The sequence below is a fragment of the Chiloscyllium plagiosum genome, unplaced genomic scaffold (genome assembly GCF_037043375.1).
Source record: "Chiloscyllium plagiosum isolate Xiang-an unplaced genomic scaffold, Cpla_swu_hap1 HiC_scaffold_45, whole genome shotgun sequence".
NCBI classification, from domain to species: domain Eukaryota; kingdom Metazoa; phylum Chordata; class Chondrichthyes; order Orectolobiformes; family Hemiscylliidae; genus Chiloscyllium; species Chiloscyllium plagiosum.
Window position 1 is genome coordinate 18218717 of NW_028270183.1, and position 27075 is coordinate 18245791.

Genomic DNA, 27075 nt, shown 5'->3' on the forward strand with positions numbered 1-27075 from the left:
CCTGGGACTGCCTCCACTGGGATTATTAATTAATCCCATTTCATTATATGATATCAGCCTGCTGTTTGTTTGTATCCACTGTCGTTCACAGAAACTATCCTAAAATCATTCGATGAACACCTCATCCAAGTTATCGTTGTCCAGCAGACATTTCTAGTCCATAATTATTGCCTTGTAGTTCTGTCAAGCTCCCAGTGTTTATTTCAAAATTGTCCGCCCTCCTGTGTGGTTCAGATTAAGGGGTCTGGACATCACTTCCACAAGTAACTTCTTACCTTTAATGTATTTCAACTTAACTCATCTCAAAACCACTTCTGTAGTCCAGTTTCCTTAGGTTGTTCCTCTCTTGTGTTAACGTGATCATTAATTAGGAGCCAGCTTTTCAATTTTTCTGAGCTTCCTGTCTATAAGACCATAAGATGTAGCAGTGGAATTCCACCATTCAATCATGGCATATGTGTTTTTCAACCTCATTCTCCTGTCTTCTCCCCATTATCCCTGATCCCTTACTAATCAAAATCTTATCAATCTCTCTCTTAAATACACTCAATGACTTGGCCTCCACAGCCTTCTACGGCAATGAGTTCCTCTGGCTGGAGAAATTCAAAGAACAAAGAACAAAGAAAATTACAGCACAGGCCCAGGCCCTTCGGCCTTCCAGATCCTGTATCTAAACCTGTTATCATCTATTTTCTAAGGATCTGTATCCCTCTACTCTCTGCCCATTCATGTATATGTCTAGATACATCTTAAATGATGCTACCGTGCCCTCCTCAACTACCTCTACTGGCAACGCATTCCAGGCACCCACCACCCTCTATGTAAAGAACGTTCCACGCATATCTCCCTTAAACGTTTCCCCTCTCACCTTGTACTCGTGACAAGATTAGAGTAGCACTGGAACAGCATAGCAGGTCAGGCAGCATCCAAGGAGCAGGACCCCGTGACCCCTAGTAAGTGAGTTCCGCACTCTGGGAAAAAGCTTCTTGCTACCCACCCTGTCTATACCTCTCATGATTTTGTAGACCTCAGAAAGGTCCCCTCTCAACCTCTGTCTTTCTAATGAAAATAACCCTAACCTACTCAACCTCTCTTCATAGCTAGTGCCCTCTATGCCAGGCAACATCCTGGTGAACGTCCTCTGCACCCTTGCCAAAGCACTCACATTCTTTTGGTAATGTGACAACCAGAACTGTACCCAATATTCCAAACATGGCCAAACCAAAGTCCTATACAACTGTAACATGGCCTGCCAACTCTTGTATTCAATAACCCATCTGATGAAGGAAAGCATGCCATATGCCTTCTTGATCATTTTATTGATCTGCGTTGCCACCTTCCGGCTACAATGGACTTGAACACCCAGATCTCTCTGTACATCAATTTTCCCCAGGGCTTTTCATTTACTGAGTACAGTAGTTCCCCCTTATCTCAGTTCTGAAGACCTTCACCCTCAGACTGTGCCTCAGGTCCTAGTCTCTCCTAGTAGTGGAATCACCTTCTCCAGTCCACTCTATTAAAGCCTCTCAATATTTTATAAGTTTCAGAGATTCCCCCTCATCCCTCTAAACTCTGTCAAGTGCAGATCCAGAGTCCTGAACCACTTCTCATGTGACAAGCCCTTTATCCCCAGGATCATTCTTGAAAGCCTCCTTTGGATGTCTACAATGCCAGCCCATCCTTCCTTAGGTAGAGGGCCCAAACTTGCTCACAATGTTCCAAATCCAGTTTGACCAGAGTCTTATACAGCCTCAGCAGTAAATCTCTGCTCTATAATTCTAGCCCTCTCAAAATGAATGCTAACATTGCATTTGCCTTCCTAGTTGCCATTTGAACCTGCATGCTGACCTGAAGAAAATCCTGAACTAGGACTCCCAAGTCCCTTTATGCTTTAGATTTCTGAAGCCTTTCCCCATTTAGAAAAAATTCTGTGCCTCCCTTCTGCCTACGAAATGTATATCTTACACTTTCCCACATTGTATTCCAATTACCACTTATTTGCCCACTCTCCAGCTTGTCCAAGTCCTTTTGCCGCCTACCTCTTTTTTCAACACTGCCTGGCTCTCCATCCATCTTTGTGTCATTTGCAAAGTTAGCAATACTGCCCTCACTTCCTTTGACTAGCTCATTAATATATAATATTGTCGTGCCAACACTATCCCCTGCAGAACTCCATTAGTCATTGTCTGCCATTTATCCCCAGTCTCTACCTTCTGCCAGTTAGCTAGTCCTCTATCCATGCCAAGACCTTGCCCAAATACCATGGGCTCCTATCTTATTTAGCAGCCTCCTGTGCAGCACCTTGTCAAAGGCCTTTGGAAATCCAAATAGATCGCGTCCTCTGTCCTCCCTAAGGGTAATGTGCACTTCAATATTCAAGTCCCAAACTATGTCTTTATGCAGTCACATCATTGTAAAGGCTGGCAGATCCATCATATTTCTTTTCTGTTCTTTTCTTGATCCAATCTAACCTTCATGACTTGGCGATGTGTTTGAATAACAGTACTTTTGTGAATCATACATTCATACAGGTCTACAGAATAGATAAAAAGATCCTTCAGCACATCAAGTATGTTTTCCAGCATTTTGACCGTAACCTGGTATGTCTTGGCACTACAAGTGCATTTCTAAATACTTCTTAAATGTTCTGAAGGTTTCTACCTCTAACACCCTTATGAGCAGTACAAAGTTAAAAAAATCACACAGCACCAGATTATAGTCCAACAGGTTTATTTGGAAGCACTAGCTTTTGGAGTGCTGCTCCTTCATCAGGTGGTTGGAGTAGTGTTCCAAAAGCTAGTGTTTCCAAATAAACCTGTTGGACTATAACCTGGTGTTGTGTGATTTTTAACATTGTACACCCCAGTCCAACTCCGGCATCTCCACATCATTACTTATTATGGGCAGTGAGTTCCAGATTGCTACCAACCTCTGGATGATAATAGTTCCTCACATCTCCTCTAAACTTTCTGCCCCTTACCTTAATCTGAGCCCCTTGGCCATTGATCCCTCCACCACAGGGAAAAGACCCTTATTTCTACCCTGTCTATGCCCCTCATAATTTTTTACATCTCACTTTAGTTAGTCTCACCCTCTTAGTCTCTCTGCCTGAAGGAAAGCAACTCCACTCTGTCCACACAATCAGAGCAATCACATTGAGTTGTTTACTCATTAGATACACAAATCTAAATGGCAAAAGTGAGGACTGCAAGTGCTGTAAGTCAGAATCGAGATTAGAGTGGTGCTGGAAAAGCACAGCAGGTCAGGCAGCACCCGAGGAGCAAGAAAATCAACTTTTCGGGCAAAAGCCCTTCATCGATTTTCCTGCTCCTTGGATGCTGCCTGACCTGCTGTGCTTTTCCAGCACCACTCTAATCTAGACACAACTCTAAAAGGCCAACTACTGTTGGAGAGTTTCCAAATTAATCGACTCGCACCTCGCCCGGTGGTAGGGTCTCTTACCTGGTTTCCGGTTTTGTCAATGCCCATTATGAAGAGCAGCTCTGCCAGGAAGAGACTTATGCAGAGTTGTGTGTGAGTGGCCGTTACAGCATTCTGAGCCTGCGAGCAGAAGACAAAAGTGCCAATAGCCAGTGCAAGGCACGCCAGAGATATCAGGATTCCAATGAACGTGATTACAGTCAGTGGCTTAATAGAGTATTCCTGTAACTGAATGGATAAGAAGCATTCAATGCCAGAACGGCTCAATGGGGAGATGTCATACAGTCATACAGCACTGAAACAGACCCTTCGGTCCAAGCCATCCATGCTGATCCAGTTTCCCCAAACTAAACATGGCACAAGGAAGGTAGTACAATGAAGGGTATGTAGGTTCGCCTGATCTTAGAGTAGGATAAAAGGCCAGCACAACATCACAGGCCAAACGGCCTGTACTGTTCTATGTTCTGTGTTCTAAACTGGCACCATTTGCCTGGGTTTAGCCAATATTCCTCAATGTTCCTGTCCAAATGTCTTTTAAATGTTGTAAAGGTACCTGCATCTACAACTTCTTCTGACAGTTCATTCCACCATGAACCACTCTCTGTGTGAAAAGGTTGCCCCTCAGAACTCTTCTAAATCTTTCACCTCCCACTCTAAAATTATGTCCTTTAGTCTTGAACTCCCCTATCCTGGGGAAAAGACCTTTGCTCTTCACCGTATCTACGCCCCACATGATTTTATAAATCTCTATAAGGTCACCTTTCAACTTCCTATGCTTCATGGAAAAAAGTCCCAGCATATCCACCCTCTTTTCATAACTCAAACCCTCTGGTCCTGGTAACACCTTTGCAAATCTCTTCTGCTCCTTCTCTAATTTAATAATATCTATAGCAGGGGGACCAGAACTGCACACAGCATTCTAAAAGTGGCCTCACCAACATTCTGTACAACCTCAACATAACATCCCAACTCCTTCACTCAATGGTCTGAGCAATAAAGGCAAGCATGCCAAACGCCTTCTTCACCACCCTGTCTACCAATGATGCAACTTTCTAGGAACTTTGGACCTGGACCTCCATGTTCATCAACATTCCCCAGGGCACTATCATTAACTATCCTGCCCTTGTTCATCTTACCAACATGCAACTACGCATTTATCTCAATTAAATTCCATCTGCCACACCTCAGTCCATTAGCCTAATTGATCAAGATCCCATTATAATCTTAGATGACCTCCTTCACTGTCTCCTAAGCCTAGTGAAAATCTACAGGCCCACCAACATCCTTGCTGTGCATCTTCCCTGCTCAAATGTCATCAACGCCAATTGGTCAAGAGGCCTGCTTTGTGTTGGTACTGCTGAGGACTGAGCTACTAACATGGATCCAAGAAGTTTCTGCTTGTCTCATTTAATGACTTATGAAGACAGACTAGGTTGGACAGGACTATATTCTCATGAGATTCGAAGAATTAATGGAGATCTCACAGAAACCTGTAAATTTCCAGCAGGACTAGACAGGGTAAACGCAGGAAGGATGTTCCCAATGAGCTGGGAGTCCAGAACCAGGGGAGTCTAAGGATACGGGTGCGTCATTGAGGACTGAGATGAAGAGAAATTTCTTCACTCAGGGAGTGGCAAGCCTATGGACTTCTTTGTCTCATAAAGTGGTTTAGGCCAAAACTCTGAATGCTTTCAAGAAGGAGTTAGATATAGTTCTTAGGGCTAAAGGGATCAAAGGGAATGGAGAGAAAGCAGGAACAGGTACTGAGTTTATGATCAACCATAATCATGTAGAATAGTGGAACAGGATCAAACAATTGAATGGCCTCCTCCTACTCCTATTTTCTATGGCTCTATGTTTCCTCAACAATGCTGACATCAATGATTGAGACCACATAGGCTCAGTCAACCCAGAGGATAAGGAGGCAATGAGGCTCCCAAGCACTGAGGATGTCACCTAGACAGGGGACGAAACGTCTGCAACACAAATTCCCAGCTCGGCGAACAGAACCACAACAACGAGCACCCGAGCTACAAATCTTCTCCCAAACTTTGAGCTCTCTATCCTCTTATTGTCTAGTTGAGAAATAACCAAGGACAGATAAAAGAAGCAGGGAAACATGCAAGCACACAAATAAAATAATAGCTGGTGCTATCTGAGGATTTAGCTTACGTACAATTGTTAATGGGATCTCTACATTCAGCAGATAATGTCCAAGATTCAGCCCCTTTTGCTCTCCCTGTGGTTTTCCTTACATCAGAAATCAAACATTTACTCCTGAAAGGGGCAGAGACATTCCAGCAGCTAAATTAGTCACATATGGCCTGCCTTTTGCAAATTTCTGTTGACGTTCTTTGATCACTTGTCCAAGGGACTAAGCAACTCTATTCCAGTTGTGGCTCCTGGACTCTGTCAATGTCCACTGGGAGCTCCTACGTATTCTGTCTCTGCTCTAGTTGTGCCACCACCGTTGACAGGTGTCTGAACTATACCAACATTTTTATGGTTTGCACTAGCGAAATGAGGCATGACTCCCTGAGTTGGCCATTCTGATAATGAAAGTCTTTAAATGGAAAGAATCCGAAAATGGGTCTTGAAGATTTTGAGGGATGGGGCTATGTTCGTTTCCTTTGACAGCTTGTTCAACTAAGGGGCCTTCCTTGGGAAGGAAAGTTGTTGATAATACTGTCTAGGAAACAAATAGTGTTTGAATATTGTTGAAAAAAGATATACTTTATTTAAGGTTATCATCTTGTACTCATCAGGACCATTCACAAGAATACCAGTTCAAGGGGAAAAACCAATGTATATACTACGAAAGTACTGATTGGTTGGCATACAATTCAGATTAGTAGAGGCATTGCCATGGATAAACCAACAACTAATGATGATTGACAGTTAACAGCCAGTTTGTTTAAATTCTACAAAGGTAGGTTGACTTTGATTGGTGGGAAATGCCTTAAATGAATGAATCATCGAATGGTTGTCACCTATTTTGTTGAGTTGAAATATTTTCTTTATACATTGGTATTTGTGGTCTGTGTGGATAGATGACCTGTGTTTTGTAATTAGAGGAGGGCACTAGGGACTTGTTTCCATCTATTCCAAATTGGATAGAACCCTGTCAGGGCATTTTTTTCTCCCTCCTTTGCTGTACTGATTCCCATTCCAAACCTTGGAACAAGGATGTGCACACTGGCGAATCTCTCAGGCTGGTTTGTGAACAGTCATTCAGTATGTCTTTGTGTTGCTTCTAACTTCTTTATTTCTCTTGCTGTGTAAGGATCCCTTCCAACTTGCATGCTCCAGGACTGGATGAATAAGTGGAAAGCTAGAACTCTGATGTATTTTTGTTGCACTATCAGAAGTTTCTTCTCAGAAATCTTGGACATTATCTGCTGAATGTAGAGATCCCATTAACAATTGTACGTAAGCTAAATCCTCAGATAGCACCAGCTATTATTTTATTTGTGTGCTTGCATGTTTCCCTACTTCTTTTATCTGTCCTTGGTTATTTCTCAACTAGACAATAAGGGGATAGAGAGCTCAAAGTTTGGGAGAAGATTTGTAGCTCGGGTGCTCGTTGTTGTGGTTCTGTTCGCCGAGCTGGGAATTTGTGTTGCAGACGTTTCGTCCCCTGTCTAGGTGACATCCTCAGTGCTTGGGAGCCTCCTGTGAACCGCTTATGGGATATTTCCTCCGGCATTTATAGTGATATATCACCTAGGATGTCACCTAGACAGGGGTCGAAACGTCCACAACACAGCTCGGTGAACAGAACCACAACAACGGGATAGAGAGCAGAGAAAGGGGACAAAGATTGCTTACCTCCTCACTAAAGGCCATCAAAATGGCAAAACTGGACAAGTGATCACATTGACATGTGGTATGTGTGTCATTGGAGCCCACCAATTCACAGCCACTTGGGGACCAGTGGCCTCCATTTGTTGTGTGCATCCAGTAAGCACATAGCCTCCTCCGACCAACTGAGGTATCCTGTGGAAGATGAAAACCAGCCCATTATTTGTCTGTACAGTTTTGAGTGGGACTTTTTCACTGGAACAATGCTTTGCTACAGCAAATAGCTGGGTTGAGGATCATCTCAACAGTTACTGGTCATTCAAACTCCCAAGACCGTTTATACAGATAAAATAAAAGGACAAACAATAAGGTGGGTGTGCTTCACTTCTGAGCGAGGAGTTTGATTCTAAGCTCCACACGAGCTTTAAATTAAGCTGATGAACACATGCTGGCAGTGCTGAACTGTCAGAGGTTCCCTCTTTCTCCATTAAACATTGAATGTCAACATTCTAATCACTGTTAGAATGTAAGAAACATAATAAGCTCCTACCAGCAGCAATGCGATGAATAATTAGAAAGTGTGTATTGTGCTGATTGAGGGATAATAATTGGTTTTTGTACAGTAGGGAGTACCTTGGTCTATATCAAAATTATGCCCTCAATCTTTTAGGTTACGTCTGAGGCTAGAAGGAGCCTCAGTTTAATGTCTGATCTGAAGACAACATTTGCAATACTGTTGCACTCACTCGGAACTGCACTGACATGTCTACCTTCAACGTGGTGCTCAATGTCACAAGGCCTGGAATATTCCCTTGACCCAGTGTACAAACATAGACATAGAACATAGAACATAGAACAGGACAGCACAGTACAGGTCCTTCGGCCCACAGCGTTGGGCCGACCTTTTGTCCTACTCTCAGATCAAACTAACCTACATACCCTACATTTTACTATCATCCACCTATCCAAGAGTCGCTTCAATGTCTCTAATGTCTCTAGTTTACTACCACAGCTAGCAGTGCATTCCACGCATCCACCACTCTCTGTATGAAGAAACCTACCTCTGATAACTCCCCTAAACCTTCCTCCACTCACCTTAAAATTATGACCCCTTGTGATAGGCATTTCTGTCCTGGGAAAAATTCTCTGGCTATTCACTCTATCAATGTCTCTCATCACCTCTATCAAGTCACCTCTCATCCTTCTTCACTCCAATGAGAAAAGTGTAAGAAATAGGCAGGGTCTCCCTTGTCCTTGATTTCATCGAAATGAAGGTATCTCCCTACAATATACAGTTTCACATTTGGATGCTCTGCTAGAATAGGATTGTGGCATTTAATTCATGGAAAGCATTTTTATTCACAATATCTGTCTTTTAAGCAAGACAGCTATCAAATAGGACAAAGGCAGATAAATATTTTAGGAAAGAATCATTTGACCGTAATCTTTAACATATTCCTGCTTTGTGTAATCCCAGCATTGATGACCATGCTTTCAAGTATCTACCATGGGCCCTAAACTCTTGAATATCCTTCCTATTTCTAGCTCTCTCTTCACCCCACTCCTCTTTCAGTTTGTCTGGTACTGAAATCGTCATCTGTACTTTTATTACTCTAGATGTGATTATCCTAGTACAGTACTGAGTAGCCTCATATCCTGAAGCCTCCCCAGTAAACTTCCAAAATTCCTGTATCTCAGTTCAAACCAACTCCTGACCAGGACCTTTGGGCACCACAGCCACTAATCTTTTACATGGCTTGGTGCACGTTGTATGTGATAACTGTTTCCTGTGGGGCTTTCTCTCTCTGAAATGAAGTCTTACAGTAAAGGGCACATAACTAGGGCAGCATGGTGGCTCAGCGGTTAGCCACTGCTGCCTCATAGCACCAGGGACCTGGGTTCGATTCCAGCCTCAGGTAACTGTCTGTGTGGATGCTGCACATTCTCCCTGTGTCTGTGTGGGTTTCCTCTAGGTGCTCCAGTTTCTTCTTCCAGTCCAAAGATGTGCATGTTAGGTTGATTGGCCATGCTAAATTGCCCCTAGTGTGCAGGCTAAGTGGGTTAGCCATGGGGAATACTGGGGAAGGGGTGGGTCTGGGTAGGATGCTCTTTGGAGGGTTGGTAAGGACTTGATGGGCCAAATGGCCTGATTCGACAAGGTAGGGATTCTTTGAAACTGTATCAAGCCGCAAATGCTCTTACAAATGCATCTCTACAAACAATAACACTCCTAGAAAGTGCCTTGGCATAGCTAATTATGCCCAAGGTATGACCTTGTTCCTGCAATCTTGAACTGGTCACTTTAACTCCACAAACCTCTTTATGTTTTAGACTGAAGCTGACAGCGACAGATAATTTGTAGTTGCCTGAGGATCCCACAGCTGCTGAAATGACTCTGGACTGTAGCTGGACATCTTCATATTTCTGGCTGGTTTCCTTGTTTTTGTAAGATGCTCCGCGAAGGATGGAACCCATGTTGTGATATACGATGAAAGCAACCGCAACAGAGCCTGGCATCAAAGGAGTCACATAGGTTAGCGACATTAAACCTACAAATGGAGTACAGGGATAGATGGGTACTATCCATGGCAGTAACTTGCCAAGGCTCCATAGTAGCACCTCCCAAAACCATGCCCTTCATTACCTTGAAGCTGAGGAATAGGAACACCACCTCAGATACATTCCCCTCCAAGCAGCATGCCATCCTGACTTGGACTTACATCACTATTGCTTAATTGACACTGGTTCAAAGTTCTGGATTTCCTAACCTAGCAACATTCTGAATGTACCTACACCCTCTGGACACCAGTGGTTCAAGAAGGAGATCTGCCATTGCCTTTCCAATGGCAACTAGACACAATTAATGGCAGGAGAAAGTGAGGTCTGCAGATGCTGGAGATCAAAGTTGAAACTTTATTGCTGGAACAGCACAGCAGGTCAGGCAGCATCCAGGGAACAGGAGATTCGACGTTTCGGGCACATTCCTGAAGAAGGGCCTGTGCCCGAAACGTCGAATCTCCTGTTCCCTGGATGCTGCCTGACCTGCTGTGCTGTTCCAGCAATAAAGTTTCAACAATTAATGGCAGCCTTGCCAGTGATACCCATAACTGGTGAATGTATAAAAACAATTGAGAGAGAGTAAGACAATGGGATTAGTTTCATATTGCTCTTGAAAAGTGTCAGCATAGTCACAATGGCACTCTTTTATGCTGTAACCTCCACATTTTACATTGATTGGGTTACATTTAGAAGTGGGTCAAGTCAGAATTATTCCCTGGAACGGGAGATCAAATAAAGGGCAAAAATCTAGCAGATAAAGTATAATATTGGAAATTATTAAGTTGGCTGGAAGAAAATAAATGGAGAATGACTGCAGAATCCTGATGTGTGGTGTATTAGTCCCAAATAAAATTAGCATGCAGTGATTAACAAGATTGTTGTTGTCATTCAGGATCCCAACATGAATGTGTCTGGGATAAGGAGGAGATAACCAAAAGGGCCATTCTTGACTTATCCAGTGACCCCCTGCTGTGGTAAAGGGGTGAAAACATGGTGACAGCGTGGTAAAGCCACCCCCAGTTGAATAGCACAGTGACATTAATGACTCAGGCTCACAAAGGCAAAGGGGCTACTTGTAACCTGGTCCGATGGTGACTGCTGGCCCCCATGCAGCCCAACCTGGAGCCCAGTGATAGGACAGAATACCAAGGTGTATAGCTGAGTGTACCGGTAATTTCGGAGCTGGTGGCTGGTTTCCAGGAAATGTCTATCGTATTGCCCTTGGCTTCCAGGCTCACTTTATCATCCATGCTGTTCATGTCAATAACTCGCAGCTGAAGGTCTGAAAGCAGAAGAGCACAAAATGGATGTGGATGAAATGATGGTCCTTTGGTTCTGCTGCTCCCACCTATAATGAGCATCAGCCTTTTCTACTTTCCTATGAGTCCACTGAGCTGCCTTCAAGGTTCACACTAACGCTGTACATACAGCTCTATGTTGTTGAGTCCTTGTGGATTCTGTCACCATGAGACCTCTGTTCTGGCTTGCACTGTAGCAGCTGCTCTCTGAGACAAGACTGTCTCAACTGGATACAGAATATTTAAATATTTTGAAGGCAGAGGTACATTGATTATCGATGACAAAGGGAATGAAAGATTAATGGGGAGGATGTAGAGTCGAGGTTAAAAACAGATCAGCCATGATCTTATCGAATGGCAATGCAGAATTGAAGGACTAAATGCCTATTCTGCACCTAATTTGTGCACTCACATGTATGTCAATCAGAATATTCAGTTTGCCAATTCTACATCACATACAGTATAATGATCAGTTGAAGGAAGTGTCATTCAAAAAGATGAAGAGAATGGTATTTATCTGATTATCAAAGGAGAACAAAATGGAAGGACCGAGTGGCCTACTTCTTGTTTATATATTTGAACGTAATTCTGAGTCTGCTGCATCTTCACCTCTGCCTTATCTATGAGTGACTACTGTCGAGAGTGTGGTGTTGGAAAAGCACAGCTGGTCAGGCAGCATCCGAGAAGCAGGAGAATTGACGTTTCAGGCTAAAGCCCTTCATCAGGAATGGATGGGCTTTAGCCTGAAACCTCAGTTCTCCTGGTTCTCAGATGCCGCCTTACCGGCTGTGTTTTTCCAGCACCACACTCTTGACTCTGATCTCCAGCATCTGCAGTCCTCACTTTCTCCTCACTACCATCTGATATCCAGGTGTTCCAATTCCCTTGTTTCAGTTATGTGTCAATGAACAGAGTACTGAGCTGTGTGTAGCTGCTCCCTTCTGGAACTCTTCCATTTCTCTCAGAATCATGATAACACATGATTACTGATGTCAGAGTTATATCATCTCATACATCAACATATCGCTAACATTTGCCTTCCCATTACAGTAAGAACAGTAAATATCAGTCATGTGCAACAGGTATCAGCCTATTTGCTCTGTGTTTGGTAGTTTCTCTCCTCTATGTGCTGTTGGATGTTGGGTACATTTACTGCATGTGCTAGTTATATCTTCATTCGAACAATTTGGAAAAAAAACTGTTGCACTAATCCCACACCCAAAGTTAGTACGGCCGATCAGAAAAATAAAGGATTTTGGAGCCAAAGATTGAGAGTCTCCTCTTAAGCAATATTAACTATTGTAGACTATCTAGCTACAAATCCAACTCACATATAAACATTACCATGAGTTGGTTTCTGTTTTTCTTTCAGACAGTCTATTAATTTAACTTAATAAAACTGTAATGTCAATTAGGTAATAGAACCAGTGGTGACACAATGGGCTGAAAGGCCTCCTTTTGCATAATAACAATGCTCAGATTCTATGATTCAATTAGTTCTGTACCGTCTCCTATGCATTGTCAGGCTGCTGCATGTTTACCCATTGCCTTGTTGGTGACGTCTTTCAGTTCTTGACCCTTTGAGTTCAGGGCGAGCATGATAGCAGCTCTCTCCACGTCCTGCAGAACCTGAGATGCTGAGTTTAGCCGCTCCTCCTGTGCTTTAGCCTTCAATAGGGAATCCTCTGCAAACAGCAATGTTGTGAGAGAAGTGATATCCTGTGTGAGAAAAACTCACGTTACTATTTCAGGCAAAACAGTGAACCTTCAGCCTTTTCAGCTGGACGTTTAAGACTCGGTGACTTTAGATTAAAGAAGAGAAATGGTTCTCTCCTGTATTTCTTGGTGAGCATTTATTCCTTATCCCACTATCACTCAGATTATCTGGTCAGGACTGTGCGCAAATTGGATGCTGTGTTCCTGCATTGCAAAAAATGAATGTACTTCAAAAGTAATTCATTGACTGCAAAGACCCTGAGGATGGGAAAGTCGCAATAAAATTCAAGTATTTCTTGATGAAAACAAAATAAAGACATCCTTTAGATAATGGGATATAAATCAACTTCTGTGTGATTATGTTAATTTTGTGGCACCTTGTTACTGCACAGCTACAACTGGAAACAGTCAATCCTTTTTAGGCAATTATTCTAATATGGTCTTTTGTAATCCTGAAGGTCTCCAACCTACAATTAGTACATCTTCAACCTCAGAGTATGGGAAACATTGGCAAAACTGCTAGTTGCTGCCAATTCCTCCTTGCCCTGGAGAAGGTGAAGACGAAAGAGCAAATTACTGCAAATGCTGGAATCTGATCTGAAAACAAAAATGCTAGAGATTACAATGGGTCAGGCAGTGTCCCTGGAGAGAAAAGCAAATTAACATTTTGATTCTAGATGACCCTTCATCAGGTGTTGGCGAGCTGCCTTCTACAGAATTGCTACAGTCCACTTGGTATTGGGACACCCACAATGTTGTCAGGGAGGAAGTTCCAGGATTTTGACCTCGTGACAGTGAAGGAATGGTGATAATAGTTCCAAGTGAGGATGGTATGTAGCTCCAAGGGAAACTTGCAGATGGTAGGGCTCCCAGATCTACTCAGCTCGAGGATAGAAAGGGAGACCCATCTGCAGACACTGGAATCAGGTTTGACCATAGTCACCTAACCTTCTGGAATATTCTTTTGAACTTCGCTACCCTGGTTCAGACACGTATTTTCCTATTGGGAAAGGAGCCAAAATACATTGAAGGCTGTAAACGATATCTCACCAAGAAAGGTTAGAGTATACCCAGGTAGCGGAAGATCAGAAGGACAAACTTGAGATAAGTTTCCTGAAACACTTTGGGAAAATCTCACGGCCTCAGTGATGAGAGGAAACTTATTAACGCAGTACTGGAAATGAGGAACATCGGTTATGTGTGGACAGACTGGATAGTGAGTCTTCCTTGAGCAGAGGAGAGATTTAACTGAGGCATCCAAAATCATGAAAGGTTTGACAGAAACATTAAGAAGGTACTGTCTCCATTGGCAGAACAGTTTGGTAACCAGAGGACACACATTGAAGGTGAGTGTTAAAAGAGGTGGCAATGAGGAGACCATTTTTCCACAAAATGAGCTGTGATCTGGAAAGCACTGCCTGAAAGGATGCCATCAGAAATCATGCAACACCAGGTTATAGTCCAACAGGTTTATTTGAAATCACAAGCTGTCAGAGCACTGCCCCTTCATCAGGTGAAGTCACCTAAAAGGATGTCAAGTGTAGGTTCAATCATAACTTTCAGCAGGACAAGTACATAAAGGAGAAAAACATTGTCCAGCAAAAGAGAAAGGACACGGCAGAGGATGGAATGTCTAATTGGATAGCTCTGTCAAAGGGCCACCACAAGGACAATGGGCCAAATGGTCTCCTGTTGTATTGTCCTGTCAATTCATGATCACCAGCTTCTCAAGACGAGTCACAGGCACAAGCATGTTGTTCTGAATTCTACACACAGAGTTACAGAGCATTACGTTTCTCATCACCTCAATTAATGATCCATTGGCAGGGTTCTGGCACAGTTCACCAAACAACCTGTTGGTGTTAGTCATCCTAGAACAAAATAATTCCACAGGCGAGGCTGTCTATGGAAAGAGAAGAGAGAAAAGTCTTAGTTTAATCATGCCAAGCTTGAATTATTGCTTTGCACTATCCACTCTGTGGTCAGTCATCAGCTGTACATTGCAAAAGATGTTCAGTTACTCTGGTGTTCATCCTCTGTGCAGCTAATGTCAATCATTATTGCAAGAGCATTTCCTGCTCAGGTTAGCTAAGGATGTGATCTCTGAGATACTTGAAGCATTGGTGGATAAATAAGCAACACTTTCATAATCCCAGCAAATTCTGATTTGCAACTGGGCGAATAGAATTAAGTTAGTAACCAGTGAGGGGAGTGAATCGAAGAGAACTGATGGTCTTTGATCCCTGGTCCCACCCATGATGGTGACCAAAGACACCCCCATCCCACCCCAAGAAATGGGGTTAAAACAGTCAGTCCAAATTCCTGATCACTGACCATTGTCCCCAGCTGACAAACATTCTCATGCACTGATGAGGATAGGATGGTTCAATTACCCCGTTATCTACATTGTCAGCTCTGGCCCTCATTGCCTAAGATCACGGTTGAGAATTAATCTCTTGGGTTTGGGAGGCTGCCCCAGAGTTTTTAGAAGGACACACCGTTCCTGAGATCCTGCAGTTAAATGATACCTCACCTGCTCTGATGCTGTTGACAAGCTGGGGTCAATTCCAGCGGCTCCAACAGCAGAGACATTGTTGCCATTAGGGTCAGTGGGAAGCTTAGGAGACACTACAGGAGCTGAAACAACAACATATTTGAAATACAGTTGAGTAACTTATCATAATCTTATGGTGCTGGCCTTTCTTGTAACTTGTATAAGTCAGTGGTATGTGAAAAGGTTCTATCACCAGATACACTTTCCCTGTTAGGATAGAAAGGACAGTTCTAGAGCTGTCCAGTGAGTCCAAGTTGCAAGTGCTAGTCCCATGCACCTAAGCAGGAACGTGTACTGATTCTAAAGTCAAGCCTGATTTCTTACAAAAAACTCTCGAATAGTGAGTTTTGAGAAGATTTGTAGCTCAGGTTGAGGTTCTGGATATAAGTTTGCTCACTGAGCTGGAAAGTTCATTATCAACTGTTTCATCAGCATACTAGGTAACATCACCAGTGAGCCTCCGGTGAAGCACTGGTGTCAGTGACCCGTTCACTATTTATGTGTTTACCAAGGAAACCTAAACACATAAATAGAAAGCGGATCACTAACACCAGTGCTTCACCGCAGGCTCATTGATGATGTTACTTAGCATGGTGATGAAACATCTGAAAACTAACCTTCCAACTCAGTGAGCAAACTTACATCCAGACTCTCAGATGTAGTGTAACTAGTTCTTAAGTTACTATCTAATAAATATAGTTGATCCAACAAGTTTGAGCCTCTCCTCTTCCAAAGACTTCATGTGGGCATCCTTCCCCACTTGGTATCAGCAATAGTGACTAGTGCCAGTAAGAAGAATTGGGAGCATGAATCTATCTAAACTCTCTCAGATGGTAACCGGCGCATTTGACCACAACATAAACCAGGAAGTGATTGAGGACCCTCATGACAAAGTGGTAGTGTTCTTGCTTCTGAGGCAAGAGGCCTGGGTTCAGATCCCACCTGTCCCCAAGTTGTGTCATAACATCTCAAAACAGTCAGAAGTTACATAACATGAGTTTAAAGTTCAACAGGTTAACTTACAATCACAAGCTTCCAGAGCACTGCCTCTTTGTTGGGTGAAGTGGACCGGGCCGCAAAGGCCCAGAATATGTAGGCAGAGAGACAATGGCAAGATCATTCCAGGTAATTAAGAATATCAACAGATAAGTACAAACAGTGTGAGTAGAGTGTTGACAGGCTGAATAACAAGGGGATCAGGAGTGTCAAATGGTGTGACTAAAGTGTCAACAGCTGAATAGCAAGTGAAGGGATGACTTATGATCTGATTAATTAAGGCAGTGAGATAATTACAAGTAATCAAAAGGAAGATGGTGCTAGAGACAAATCAAATGGCTAGAATTACATGAGTAGGAATCAAAGTAGACTACTTTGGTTACACCATCTCATGTGACTCTAGTGTCTCCTCATGTAATTCCAGCCATTTGGTTTATCTCTAGCACTATCTCACTTTTGAATATTTATAACTATCGCTCTGCCTTCATTAACCAGATCGTAAGTCATACCTTGACTTGTCATTCAGTTTTGACACTGTACTCACACCGTTTGACACTCTGATCCCCTGCAAAGACTTGTTATTCAGCCTGTTGATACTCTACTCACATTTTTATGCTTATCTGTTGACAGTCTTAATTACCTGGAATGATCTTGCCATTGTCTCTCCGCCGACATATTCTGTGCCTGTGCGCCCCTCTCCAATTCATCTGACAAAGGGGTAGTGCTCAGAAAGCTTGTGATTGTAAATAAACCTGTTGGACTATAATCTGGTGTCGTGTGACTATTGATATTGTCCACCTCAGTGCAACACCGGCACCTTCATATCATCTCAAAACAGGCTGATTTGGAAAGATCTCCACCAACAATTGGGAACTAAGTGGCTGTTAAAATGGGGGAGGTGTCTGTAAGAAATGGAATGATTTGTGTAAATTAGGAACGTTAGTTGGCCTCACGGTAGCGTAAAGGTAAACTGTCTTCATTCTGTGGGCAAAGTGCCTCAGCCACTCCCTTCCCTTGTGTGTCAGAAGCCTCTCGCTCCTGCTCAAGCACCTTCTTTTTCTCAGGATGCAGTTGTGAAGAGCAGAACTGCCTCTGGTTGTGCCCTCCCTCCCAAGTTCCACTTGACACACACCTTCTTGAATCATTAACAGTCTGTGTGGTGCCCCCATTATACTGTTCTGGTCAAGCTTCTGTAGCATAGGGAAGGAAAGAGCATTCTAACTCCAAGTCAGGATGGTGTGAGGCCTGGAGGGGTCACATGCCCTATGTGCCTGCTGGCCTTGTCCTTCAAGGCCATGGAGGTGATGGCAGTTGAAGGGCTGCTGAAAATGCTGTGGGATTCCTGAGGGAGGCAAACAGCCGAATACCTTCTGCAGACACCCTCACTGAGGGCCATGTTGCACTTCAAAGTTGACCTGTTAGGGTTAATTGAAAGAACATTTATATGTTTCCACCCACTGAGATATAAACGACGTTTAGAGTAATAGAATCCCTTTAGTGTGGAAACGGGCCATTCAGCCCAAAAAGGTCCACACTGACTCCGCAAATAGGATCTCACCTAGACCCAACTCCCTTCCTGTAAACCTTTCATTTCCCATGGCTAATGCACCTAACCTGCACATCCCTCAACACTATGGGCAACTTAGCATGGCCAATCCACATCCACATGGCTGCATATCTTTGAACTGTGAGATGAGATTAGAGAACCCAGGGGAAACCCACGCAAACAGGGGAGAATGTACCAACTCCACACAGACTGTCACCTGAGGCTGGAATTGAACCTAGGTCCCTGACCCTGTGAGGCAGCAGTGCAACACACTATACCACCATGGCAACCTTGCAAGAAGAGCTAGACAGTGCATTTTCTGTTTGTCAGTGGTTGCTCTGTAGTTAGTCAGTAGTCAGTCTCCAGTCGTATGGTGTAGACCTAGTTACCAGTGGGCTCTTGAGGTACTTTTGGTAATGTCCCTACTGCTGAGCCAGGAGACCCATGTTCAAGTCCTATCTGCTCCAGAGATGTGTAATAATATTCCTGAACAGGTAGGTTAGAAAATGTCGAGACCTAGTTTCTATTTCTTAGGAGTTGCCAATTTTACCGACCAAGTATAATAGTTAACCAAATTATTACTAATTTGTGAAAAATCATTTTGTTACTTAAGTTTATGCCTTTTCTGCTGAAGCCTCACCAGTAGTTAATCTTTCACCACTTAACACAAGTAAGCCTCTTGGACGAGTATTACACAAAGGATAGGCATGGCCTCTTGTGGTGCAGTGGCAGTGTCCTGACCTCTGAGGGGTTCAAGTCCCAACTGCTCCAGACGTCCATCCTACCATGCCTGAACAGTTTGATTGAAAATATCTACAAGATGAAGAGATGACAGCACATCTACCCAAAGTGATCCTCTCGCCAACTGTAGGCATTTCTTAACCAACACAGAGGTTGGGGTGACAATTGGCCAAACTTAGATCAAAACATTAACTCTTAAAGCCATTAGCATGAACTTCCAAAACTCATCTGTTGGGCTTGAGGTCAATCTAAGGGCCTAGCAATGTAAAAGCCATTATCAAATTCCCCCACATTAAGTTAAACAGCGAAGATTATAACTGTTGTTTTAAAACCAAGTCGCTTTTGGAATACTGCATTCAATTCTGGTCTCCCTGCTATAGGAAAGATATTGTTAAACTTGAAAGGGTGCTGAAAATATTTACAAGGATGTTGCTGTGTTTGGAGGGTTTGAGCTATAGGGAGAGGCTAAATAGGCTGAGGCTATTTTCCCTGGAGGGTCAGAGCTGAGGGATGACCTTATAGAGGTTTATAAAATCTTGAGGGGCACAGATAGGGTGAATAGCCAAGATCTTTTTCTGAGGGTAGGGGAGTCCAAAACTAGAGGGCATAGGTTTACGATGAGAAGGGAAAGATTTAAATGGGACCCATGGGGCAACTATTTCACACAGAGGGTGATGCGTGTATGGAATGAGCTGCTGGAGGAAGTGGTGGAGGCAGATACAATTATAACATTTAAAAGACATCTGGATGGTTATATGAATAGGAAGAATTTAGAGGGATATAACCCAAATTCTGGCAAATGGGACTGGATTAATTCAGGATATCTGGTCAGCATGGACGAGTTGGATTGAAGGGTCTGTTCCCATGCTGTACAACTCTTTGACTCTAAGTCATAGGTGACAGAATAGTACTTTGACCTTAAATTGAAAAGAATCATTTTTAGCAGTTGGAGTTTACCTCAATAATTAATAAATAAACAAAACCATTTCCAAGTAAAATCTAAAATCAAAAATCCTCCAGTTGCAAGGAAAGATGCAAACCACAAGCAGTGTCTAGTCGAGCTATGAGTCAAAGTTTAACTTATTACAGTGAGGCAGTCTTTCCCTGGGCCACAAGAGGGAGACTGACACAAGGGAGAAGAGGTAAAGGGAAATCAACCTGTGAATGCTCTAAATCTGAAATAGAAAACAGAGCACCAGACTTACATAGCAGATCCTTCAGGAACTAAACAGCCTGAGGACAATCTGAACTACATATTCCACACTCAACTGAGAACCTTAAACATTGGTACGTGGAGATCAGCTAATGTTCTTTTTAAATATGTATAAAGTACAGCGTAGAGATAGGCCAGTGCAGATTTTTGCTGATATCCAGAGACACACTGGTATAGAGTTATGTCACTGGATTAGTAACTCAAGAGGCCTGAACTAAGGTCTTGTTGGAATTTGTTGCTATGACTCCTGGTGAAATCTAAATTCAGCTAATGACTCTCACAAGTAAAATAAGGATCTGAGGGCTTCTGCGGTGTAGTGTTTGTGCCTCTACCTTGGGGCCAGGAAGTCTGGGTTCAAATCCCACCTACTCACGTGGTGTATCATAACATCTCTGAACAGGTTGATTACAAGGATCTAAAGCTAGCTGCTCTGGTGGTGACTGTGCAGAGCCTCTTACCTCTGACAGAAGGTCTGTTTTTCTAAGGATTGGGCTATGAGAAGGGAGGGATGCTGGATTTTCCTCATCTAAGTCAATTCTGATTTTGGTATTATGCAAAGCTAAAGCCTCAGATCAGAAACAAAAGATAGTGCAATCTTCAGACTTAATGAGGGATTATATAAACAAAGATTTTCTATTTCTCCTTACTGTACATTAATTAAACCCCAGTTAAACTGAATAGATTGACTGTGGTAACTGATGTGGTAACGTCTAAACAGTTCAGTATGTTCCTATTACCATGGACAGGGGCAAGAGTGTCTCTAATGCCAGGATCAGCTTCGTCTCCATTAACAGAAAGCGATATATCACCACTAACAGGAGTAGACACAATTCCAAGAACAGGAGCAGACACAGGAGCGGGTGTGATTCCATGATCAGGAGCAGGCGCGATTCCATAATCAGGAGCGGGTGTGATTCCATGATCAGGAGCGGCTGTGATTCCATGATCAGGAGCGGGTGTGATTCCATGATCAGGAGCGGGTGTGATTCCATGAAGTGGAGCGGGTGTGATTCCATGATCAGGAGCGGGTGTGATTCCATGAAGTGGAGCGGGTGTGATTCCATGATCAGGAGTGGGTGTGATTCCATGAACAGGAGCGGGTGTGATTCCATGTTCAGTAGCGGGTGTGATTCCATGATCAGGAGCGGGTGTGATTCCATGAACAGGAGCGGGTGTGATTCCATGATCAGGAGCGGGTATGATTCCATGATCAGGAGCGGGTGTGATTCCATGACCAGGAGCAGGCGTGATCCCATGAACAGGAGCGGGTGTGATTCCATGATCAGGAGCGGGTGTGATTCCATGAACAGGAGCGGGTGTGATTCCATGATCAGGAGCGGGTGTGATTCCATGAAGTGGAGCGGGTGTGATTCCATGATCAGGAGTGGGTTTGATTCCATGAACAGGAGCGGGTGTGATTCCATGTTCAGTAGCGGGTGTTATTCCATGATCAGGAGCGGGTGTGATTCCATGAATAGGAGCGGGTGTGATTCCATGATCAGGAGCGGGTATGATTCCATGATCAGGAGCGGGTGTGATTCCATGACCAGGAGCAGGCGTGATCCCATGAACAGGAGCGGGTGTGATTCCATGATCAGGAGCGGGTGTGATTCCATGAACAGGAGCGGGTGTGATTCCATGAACAGGAGCAGGCGTGATTCCATGATCAGGAGCGGGTGTGATTCCATGAACAGGAGCGGGTGTGATCCCATGAACAGGAGCGGGTGTGATTCCATGAACAGGAGCGGGTGTGATCCCATGATCAGGAGCGGGTGTGATTCCATGATCAGGAGCGGGTATGATTCCGTTATCAGAGGCAGGCATGTCTCCATCAACAGGAGTCGACGTCATTCCATTAACAGAAGCAGGAGTGATTCTATTAACAGGAGTAGCTGTGATTCCATTAACAGGAACAAATGTCATTTTATTACCAGAGCTGGGTGTGTCTCCATGAACAGGAGCAGGTGTGATCCCATTAACAGGAGCAGGCATCATTCCATTAACAGGAGTAGGCATTCTTCTATTACCAGAGGCAGGTGTGATTCCATTAACAGAAGCAGGTATCCTTCTATGAACAGGTTTAGGAGTGTCTCTATTAACAAGAAGAGATATCATTCCTTGAACAGATGCGGATCTATTTCCATTATCAGGCATTGGTATGATGCCACTATGACGTACCTCCCGCTGTCTGAGACTTGAATGTTCACCAAGTGAGAGTTCTGTGGAATTTGAAAATGAAAAAGCGAAATCCAAGTTCAGGATTTACACACCCAGTTTTATCATCATGGTTAATTCAGTCTTATTGGAAAGTGTGATGCTTTAAATAAGGTTACGTCCTTGAGACCAGTTAAAAGGTTATAAATAGATGAAGCATCCAATTTGACATTTACATGAAGTATTGGTCAAAATTGATCCAAAGTCTGCCAAATACAGTAATACAATTTACATAGAACATCCGAGACAGGGGCATAAAGTCGAAGAGTATGGAAATAATACTAAACTTGTATGAAGAACTCTGTTGCTTTCTGAACTGTTATATTGCATCCAGTTGTGGGACCACACTATTAGCAAACATCTGAAGTTTTTGCAGTGAGTGCAGAAAATGGTCATTAGAATGGCTTCAGAAATAAGGAACTTCATGCAAGGTTTGTGAAGGTTTGTAGCTCAGGTTGAGGTTTAGGGTGTAGGTTTGCTCGCTGAGCTGTAGGTTTGATATCCAGACGTTTCATTACCTGGCTAGGTAACATCACCAGTGGCGACCTCCAAGTAAAGTGAAGCTGTTGTCTCCTGCTTTCTATTTATATGTTTGTCCTGGATGGGGTTCCTGGGGTTTGTGGTTTGAACAGGAAATGACACCACTACAAATCCCAGGAACCCCATTCAGGACAAACATATAAATAGAAAGCAGGAGACAACAGCTTCACTTCACTTGGAGGTCACCACTGATGATGTTACCTCGCCAGGTAAAGAAACATCTGGATATCAAACCTACAGCTCAGCGAGCAAACCTACACCCTAAACCATAAAGAACTTAGCTACATTGGTAGATTAGATTCCCTGCCATGTGGAAACAGGCCATTAGGCCCAACAAGTCAACACTGACCGTCTGAAGAGTAACTCACTCAGACCCATTCCCCCACCCTATATTTACTCTTGACTAATGCACCTAACACTATGGGCAATTTGGCATGGCCAAATCACCTAACCTGCACATCTTTGAACTGTGGAGGAAACCAGCGCAACAGGAGGAAACCCACACAGACACGGAGAATGTGCAAACTCCACACAGGCAGTTGCCTGAGGCTGGAATTGAATCTGAATCCCTGGTGCTGTGAGGCAACAGTGCTAACCACTAAGCCACCATGTCACCCCACAATGAAGTTTGGACTGTTCTTGAAGAAGCTAAGGTTGAGAGGAAATTGATTGAGGGTTTTCCAATTCATGAGAGGCCTAGACAGAGAAAATGGGTAGAAACTGTACTGACTGGTTGAGAGATCAGAAACCAGAGGGCAAAACATTTAAGGTAATTGGGAAAAGAAGCCATTGTGACATGAATGTTCTCATCCAGCGAGTGGTTGGGATCTGGAATTCATGACCTGAGAGTGTGGTGGAGGCATTTAAGAGGGAATTAACTTCTTATGTGAAAACGGTAGAACATGGAGAGTAAGGGAAGAATGCACAAGCTAATTCGTTCTTCTGCAGTGTCAGCAGATATGATCGACCGAAAGGCTTTCCTTTGTGCTGTAAACATTCTGTAAATAATAATCATTGGAGCAGTAGAAAAATTTAGCTGAAGACCTAAAGGTACAATTTCTTTTTCAAATACTTATCCAGTGCTCTTTTTATTCATTCAAGCACAGCATGAAGGCTTCGCTGACTAGGTCATTTATTACCCATCACTAATTGCCCAGAGGACAGTTAAGAGTCAATCACATTACTGTGGATCTGGAGTCACAAACCAGATCAGGTAAGGATAGAAGTTTCCCTCCCTAAAGGACATTAGTGAACCAGATGCATGTTTCCAATAATCAACAATGGATTCATGGTCATCATTAGATTCTTAATTCCATTTTTTTGGAAGTTCTTATTGGATGTGCTTTTTCATTCTCTTAAACCTTCCAGGTATAATATCTCACAATGTTAAAATGTTGCTCCTCTTCTTTGGTTCAGTCATCAATGACCTCTGACCTTGTACCCTCCTGCCACTTGGAACAGTTGTCTCTAACCACGCCATCAAAACCCTTCAGTATTTCGAGTACCACTATTAAATCTCCCTCAATCCGACCAACCTGATTCCTGCTCAAAATGGAATAATGTAGCTCCTCCATGAAGAGAAAAACAGTTAATGTTACTCATCTGGTATGACTCCCCTTCTGAATTAAGAAAGGGTTAGGGTCAGCATTTATGCTGAAAAAGAGTCGTATTGGGCCCAAAATGTTAACTCTGTTTCTCTCCCTATAGATGCTGCCAGACCTGCTGAGTTTCTCCAGCATTTACTGTTTATATTTCCAATTTTATTTCAGATTTCCAGCATCTGCAGTATTTTATTTTTAAGCATCAGTTTCCCTTGTGTCTCTCTCTCTCTAATTGAAGTCTCTCACCCCCCCGTAAGATTGAGATGATTGAAGGGTTCCATGATGTAGGAGATCCTGAGGCAAGAAAGTTAGTGTGAGACAATTCAGTGAGCTCAAGGGGATGCGATGAGCAAGAAAAATGTGTAGAATCGCGAGTCTCACCTTGATGCTGATCTTTAGTTAAATTAAAGGAATCAGTCACTCCTGCAGTTTCGAATGTTTGGTTCCTGGAGCAGTTGTAACTTCCTACTGTGTTAAGACAAGTTCCATTCAGTCCACATAATTCATCACTATTCTTGTCAACACAGTCATCAATGTCTGAAATAAATGACAAATTAAGATGGAATTTTGCTGTTACAAAATACAAAATACTTACAGTGCAGAAACAGGTGATTTGGCCCAACACCTAATTTAGTCGAACCCAATGAAATTTTAACCACACAAACATCTCTTTCTCCTTCATATACCTATCTAGCTTCCCCGTAAGTGTTTCTACATTCGTTGCTTTACCTATGGGAGTGCGTTCCACATTCTGGGCCGAAGGGCCTGTTTCCACATTGTAAGTAATCTAATCTATCTGGATGGCCTCCTGAATTGCCAATTGGGTTTATTGGGGCTGATACATCCAAACAGATCATTTAATGAGCCTGCCACGTCTGGAGAAAGGAATTGCATATTTATATTCTTTATCACATGCTTATGCTTCTTAGTGTGGTCTCTCCCACAAAGAGAAGCATCCCCTCTATATCTATTTTTATTCCTGATGAAGGGCTTTTGCCCGAAACGTCGATTTCGAAGCTCCTTGGATGCTGCCTGAACTGCTGTGCTCTTCCAGCACCACTAATCCAGAATCTGGTTTCCAGCATCTGCAGTCATTGTTTTTACCTCCCCTCTATATCTACCCTATCCAACCCTTTCATAATCTTAAAACCTTCTGTCAGGTTACAGTCTTCATTTTTCCAGTGAAAAAGAACCCAAGTCTGTTCCATCTGTCTTGATGGGTCCAACCTCTCAGTTTTGCTTTAAGAATACTAAGATTTCTTTGCTCATTTTTCAATGTTGATATCCAGTTTTTATAATATGGATGATATTTTCACAAGCTCTTTTACAATATCAATCCACCCATTGCCCACCCTCGCTACCTTGACACCCCATTTCATGGGATCATAGAATCCCTACAATGCGGAAACAGGCCATTTGGCCCAACAAGTCCACACCAAACCTCTGAAGAGTAACCCATCCAGACCTATTCGCCTACTCTATTACTCTACCTTTCCCCTGACGAATGCATCTAACTTACACATCCCTGAACATTATGGGACAATTTGGCATGGCCAATCCACCTAACCTGCACATCTTTGGATTGTAGGAGGGAACTGGAGCATTGGAGGAAACCCACACAGACCCAGGGAGAATGTGCAAATTGCACATAGACAGTTGCCCGAGGCTGAATTTGAACCCAGGTCCCTTGTGCTGTGAGGCAGTGCTAACCACTGAGTCACTGTGTCACCCACCGTGGAGCCACCTTTCTGAGCAAGATTCTTGGGATTAAGGACTTGGGAATACTTTAAGTCAGCAGCAAGTGCCTTGTGATATGCACCCTCTACCACTACCAGTTGAACAACAGGCATCAAACATACTGAAAGAGCTTGCTAAACAAGTTCAGGCCAAATCCACTGCCAACAGAGCTCGGTGGTAGTACCAACCCCTTATGCACTTGTAGAGAGACAGCAACAACATTATTTATTACCAAGGTGTACCCCTCTCCAGGCAAAATAGTGGTGCCTCACCTTAAAGTCAGAAAATGAAGATTGAATTGAAATAAATAATTCATTCTCAGAATGTGAGTGCCCTGGGATTGTTGAGACAATTGTCCATCTCTGGTGCCTCTTGAGAAGGTGGTAGTGACCATTTTCTTAAACCACTGCAGTTCATGCTGCAATATTCACGAGGCACTTAGCAAGTGAATAGAATATCACAGAATTGTTCTTGAATGAGCCTGATGAATTAATAGAATTCTTCTGTCTTTTCCCTGTACCTCCGTTCATTGTGTCTATCCAAACAATCACCATGCTTTCTTGAATGCCTCAAATGAACCGCCTCCACCACATTTCCAGGCAGTGTGTTCCAGACCCTAACTACTTGCTGGGTGAGAAAGATTCTTTTTCTTCTCACACCATATTTGTTATGTTTGCAAATCACTTTAGATCTGTGCCATTTCATTCTTCATCCTTTTATGCCTTTTCCCCTGTCTACTCCAAACGGACCTCCCATGATTTTGAAAACTACCATCAGATATTCCCTGACCCTTCTACTGTCCAAGGAGAACAGTCTCAATCCCTCCAATTCATCCTCATAATGAAATTTCTTATCTCTGGAATCACTTATGTAAACCTCCCGTGCTCTTTCTCCAACGTGTTCTCAACCTTCCTGTAATGTTTATGCCACAATACTGAATTGTGTCACAATACTGAAACCGAGGTCTAACAAGTGTCTTGTATAAGTTCAACATAACCTCCTTGCTCTTTATGACCCCACTAATAAAGCTCAGGATTAAGTATGCTTCACTGACTGCTCTCTCCACTGTTCTGCAACCTTCAAACATCTGTGGACACAGACAGCTAGGTCCCTTTGCT

At 43.2% G+C, this 27075-nt stretch overlaps 1 protein-coding gene across 5 annotated transcripts in view; it reads right to left on the reverse strand.

Moving 5' to 3' along the window:
• Window positions 1-27075, reverse strand: part of LOC122552181 (adhesion G protein-coupled receptor E3-like) — a 77297-nt gene that overhangs the window by 31295 nt on the left and 18927 nt on the right. For 2 of the 5 annotated variants that reach the window (XM_043694758.2, XM_043694756.2), the window contains 9 exons: window positions 24602-24757; window positions 20603-22084; window positions 15349-15452; window positions 14620-14718; window positions 12641-12818; window positions 10970-11083; window positions 9559-9752; window positions 7270-7437; window positions 3463-3669 (listed from right to left, as the gene is read on the reverse strand). In XM_043694758.2, coding sequence (XP_043550693.2) covers window positions 3463-3669; window positions 7270-7437; window positions 9559-9752; window positions 10970-11083; window positions 12641-12818; window positions 14620-14718; window positions 15349-15452; window positions 20603-22084; window positions 24602-24757 — 2702 coding nt within the window. The remainder of the gene's footprint in view (window positions 1-3462; window positions 3670-7269; window positions 7438-9558; window positions 9753-10969; window positions 11084-12640; window positions 12819-14619; window positions 14719-15348; window positions 15453-20602; window positions 22085-24601; window positions 24758-27075) is intronic. The other 3 variants (XM_087983306.1, XM_043694759.2, XM_087983308.1) reach the window with 3 other exon arrangements.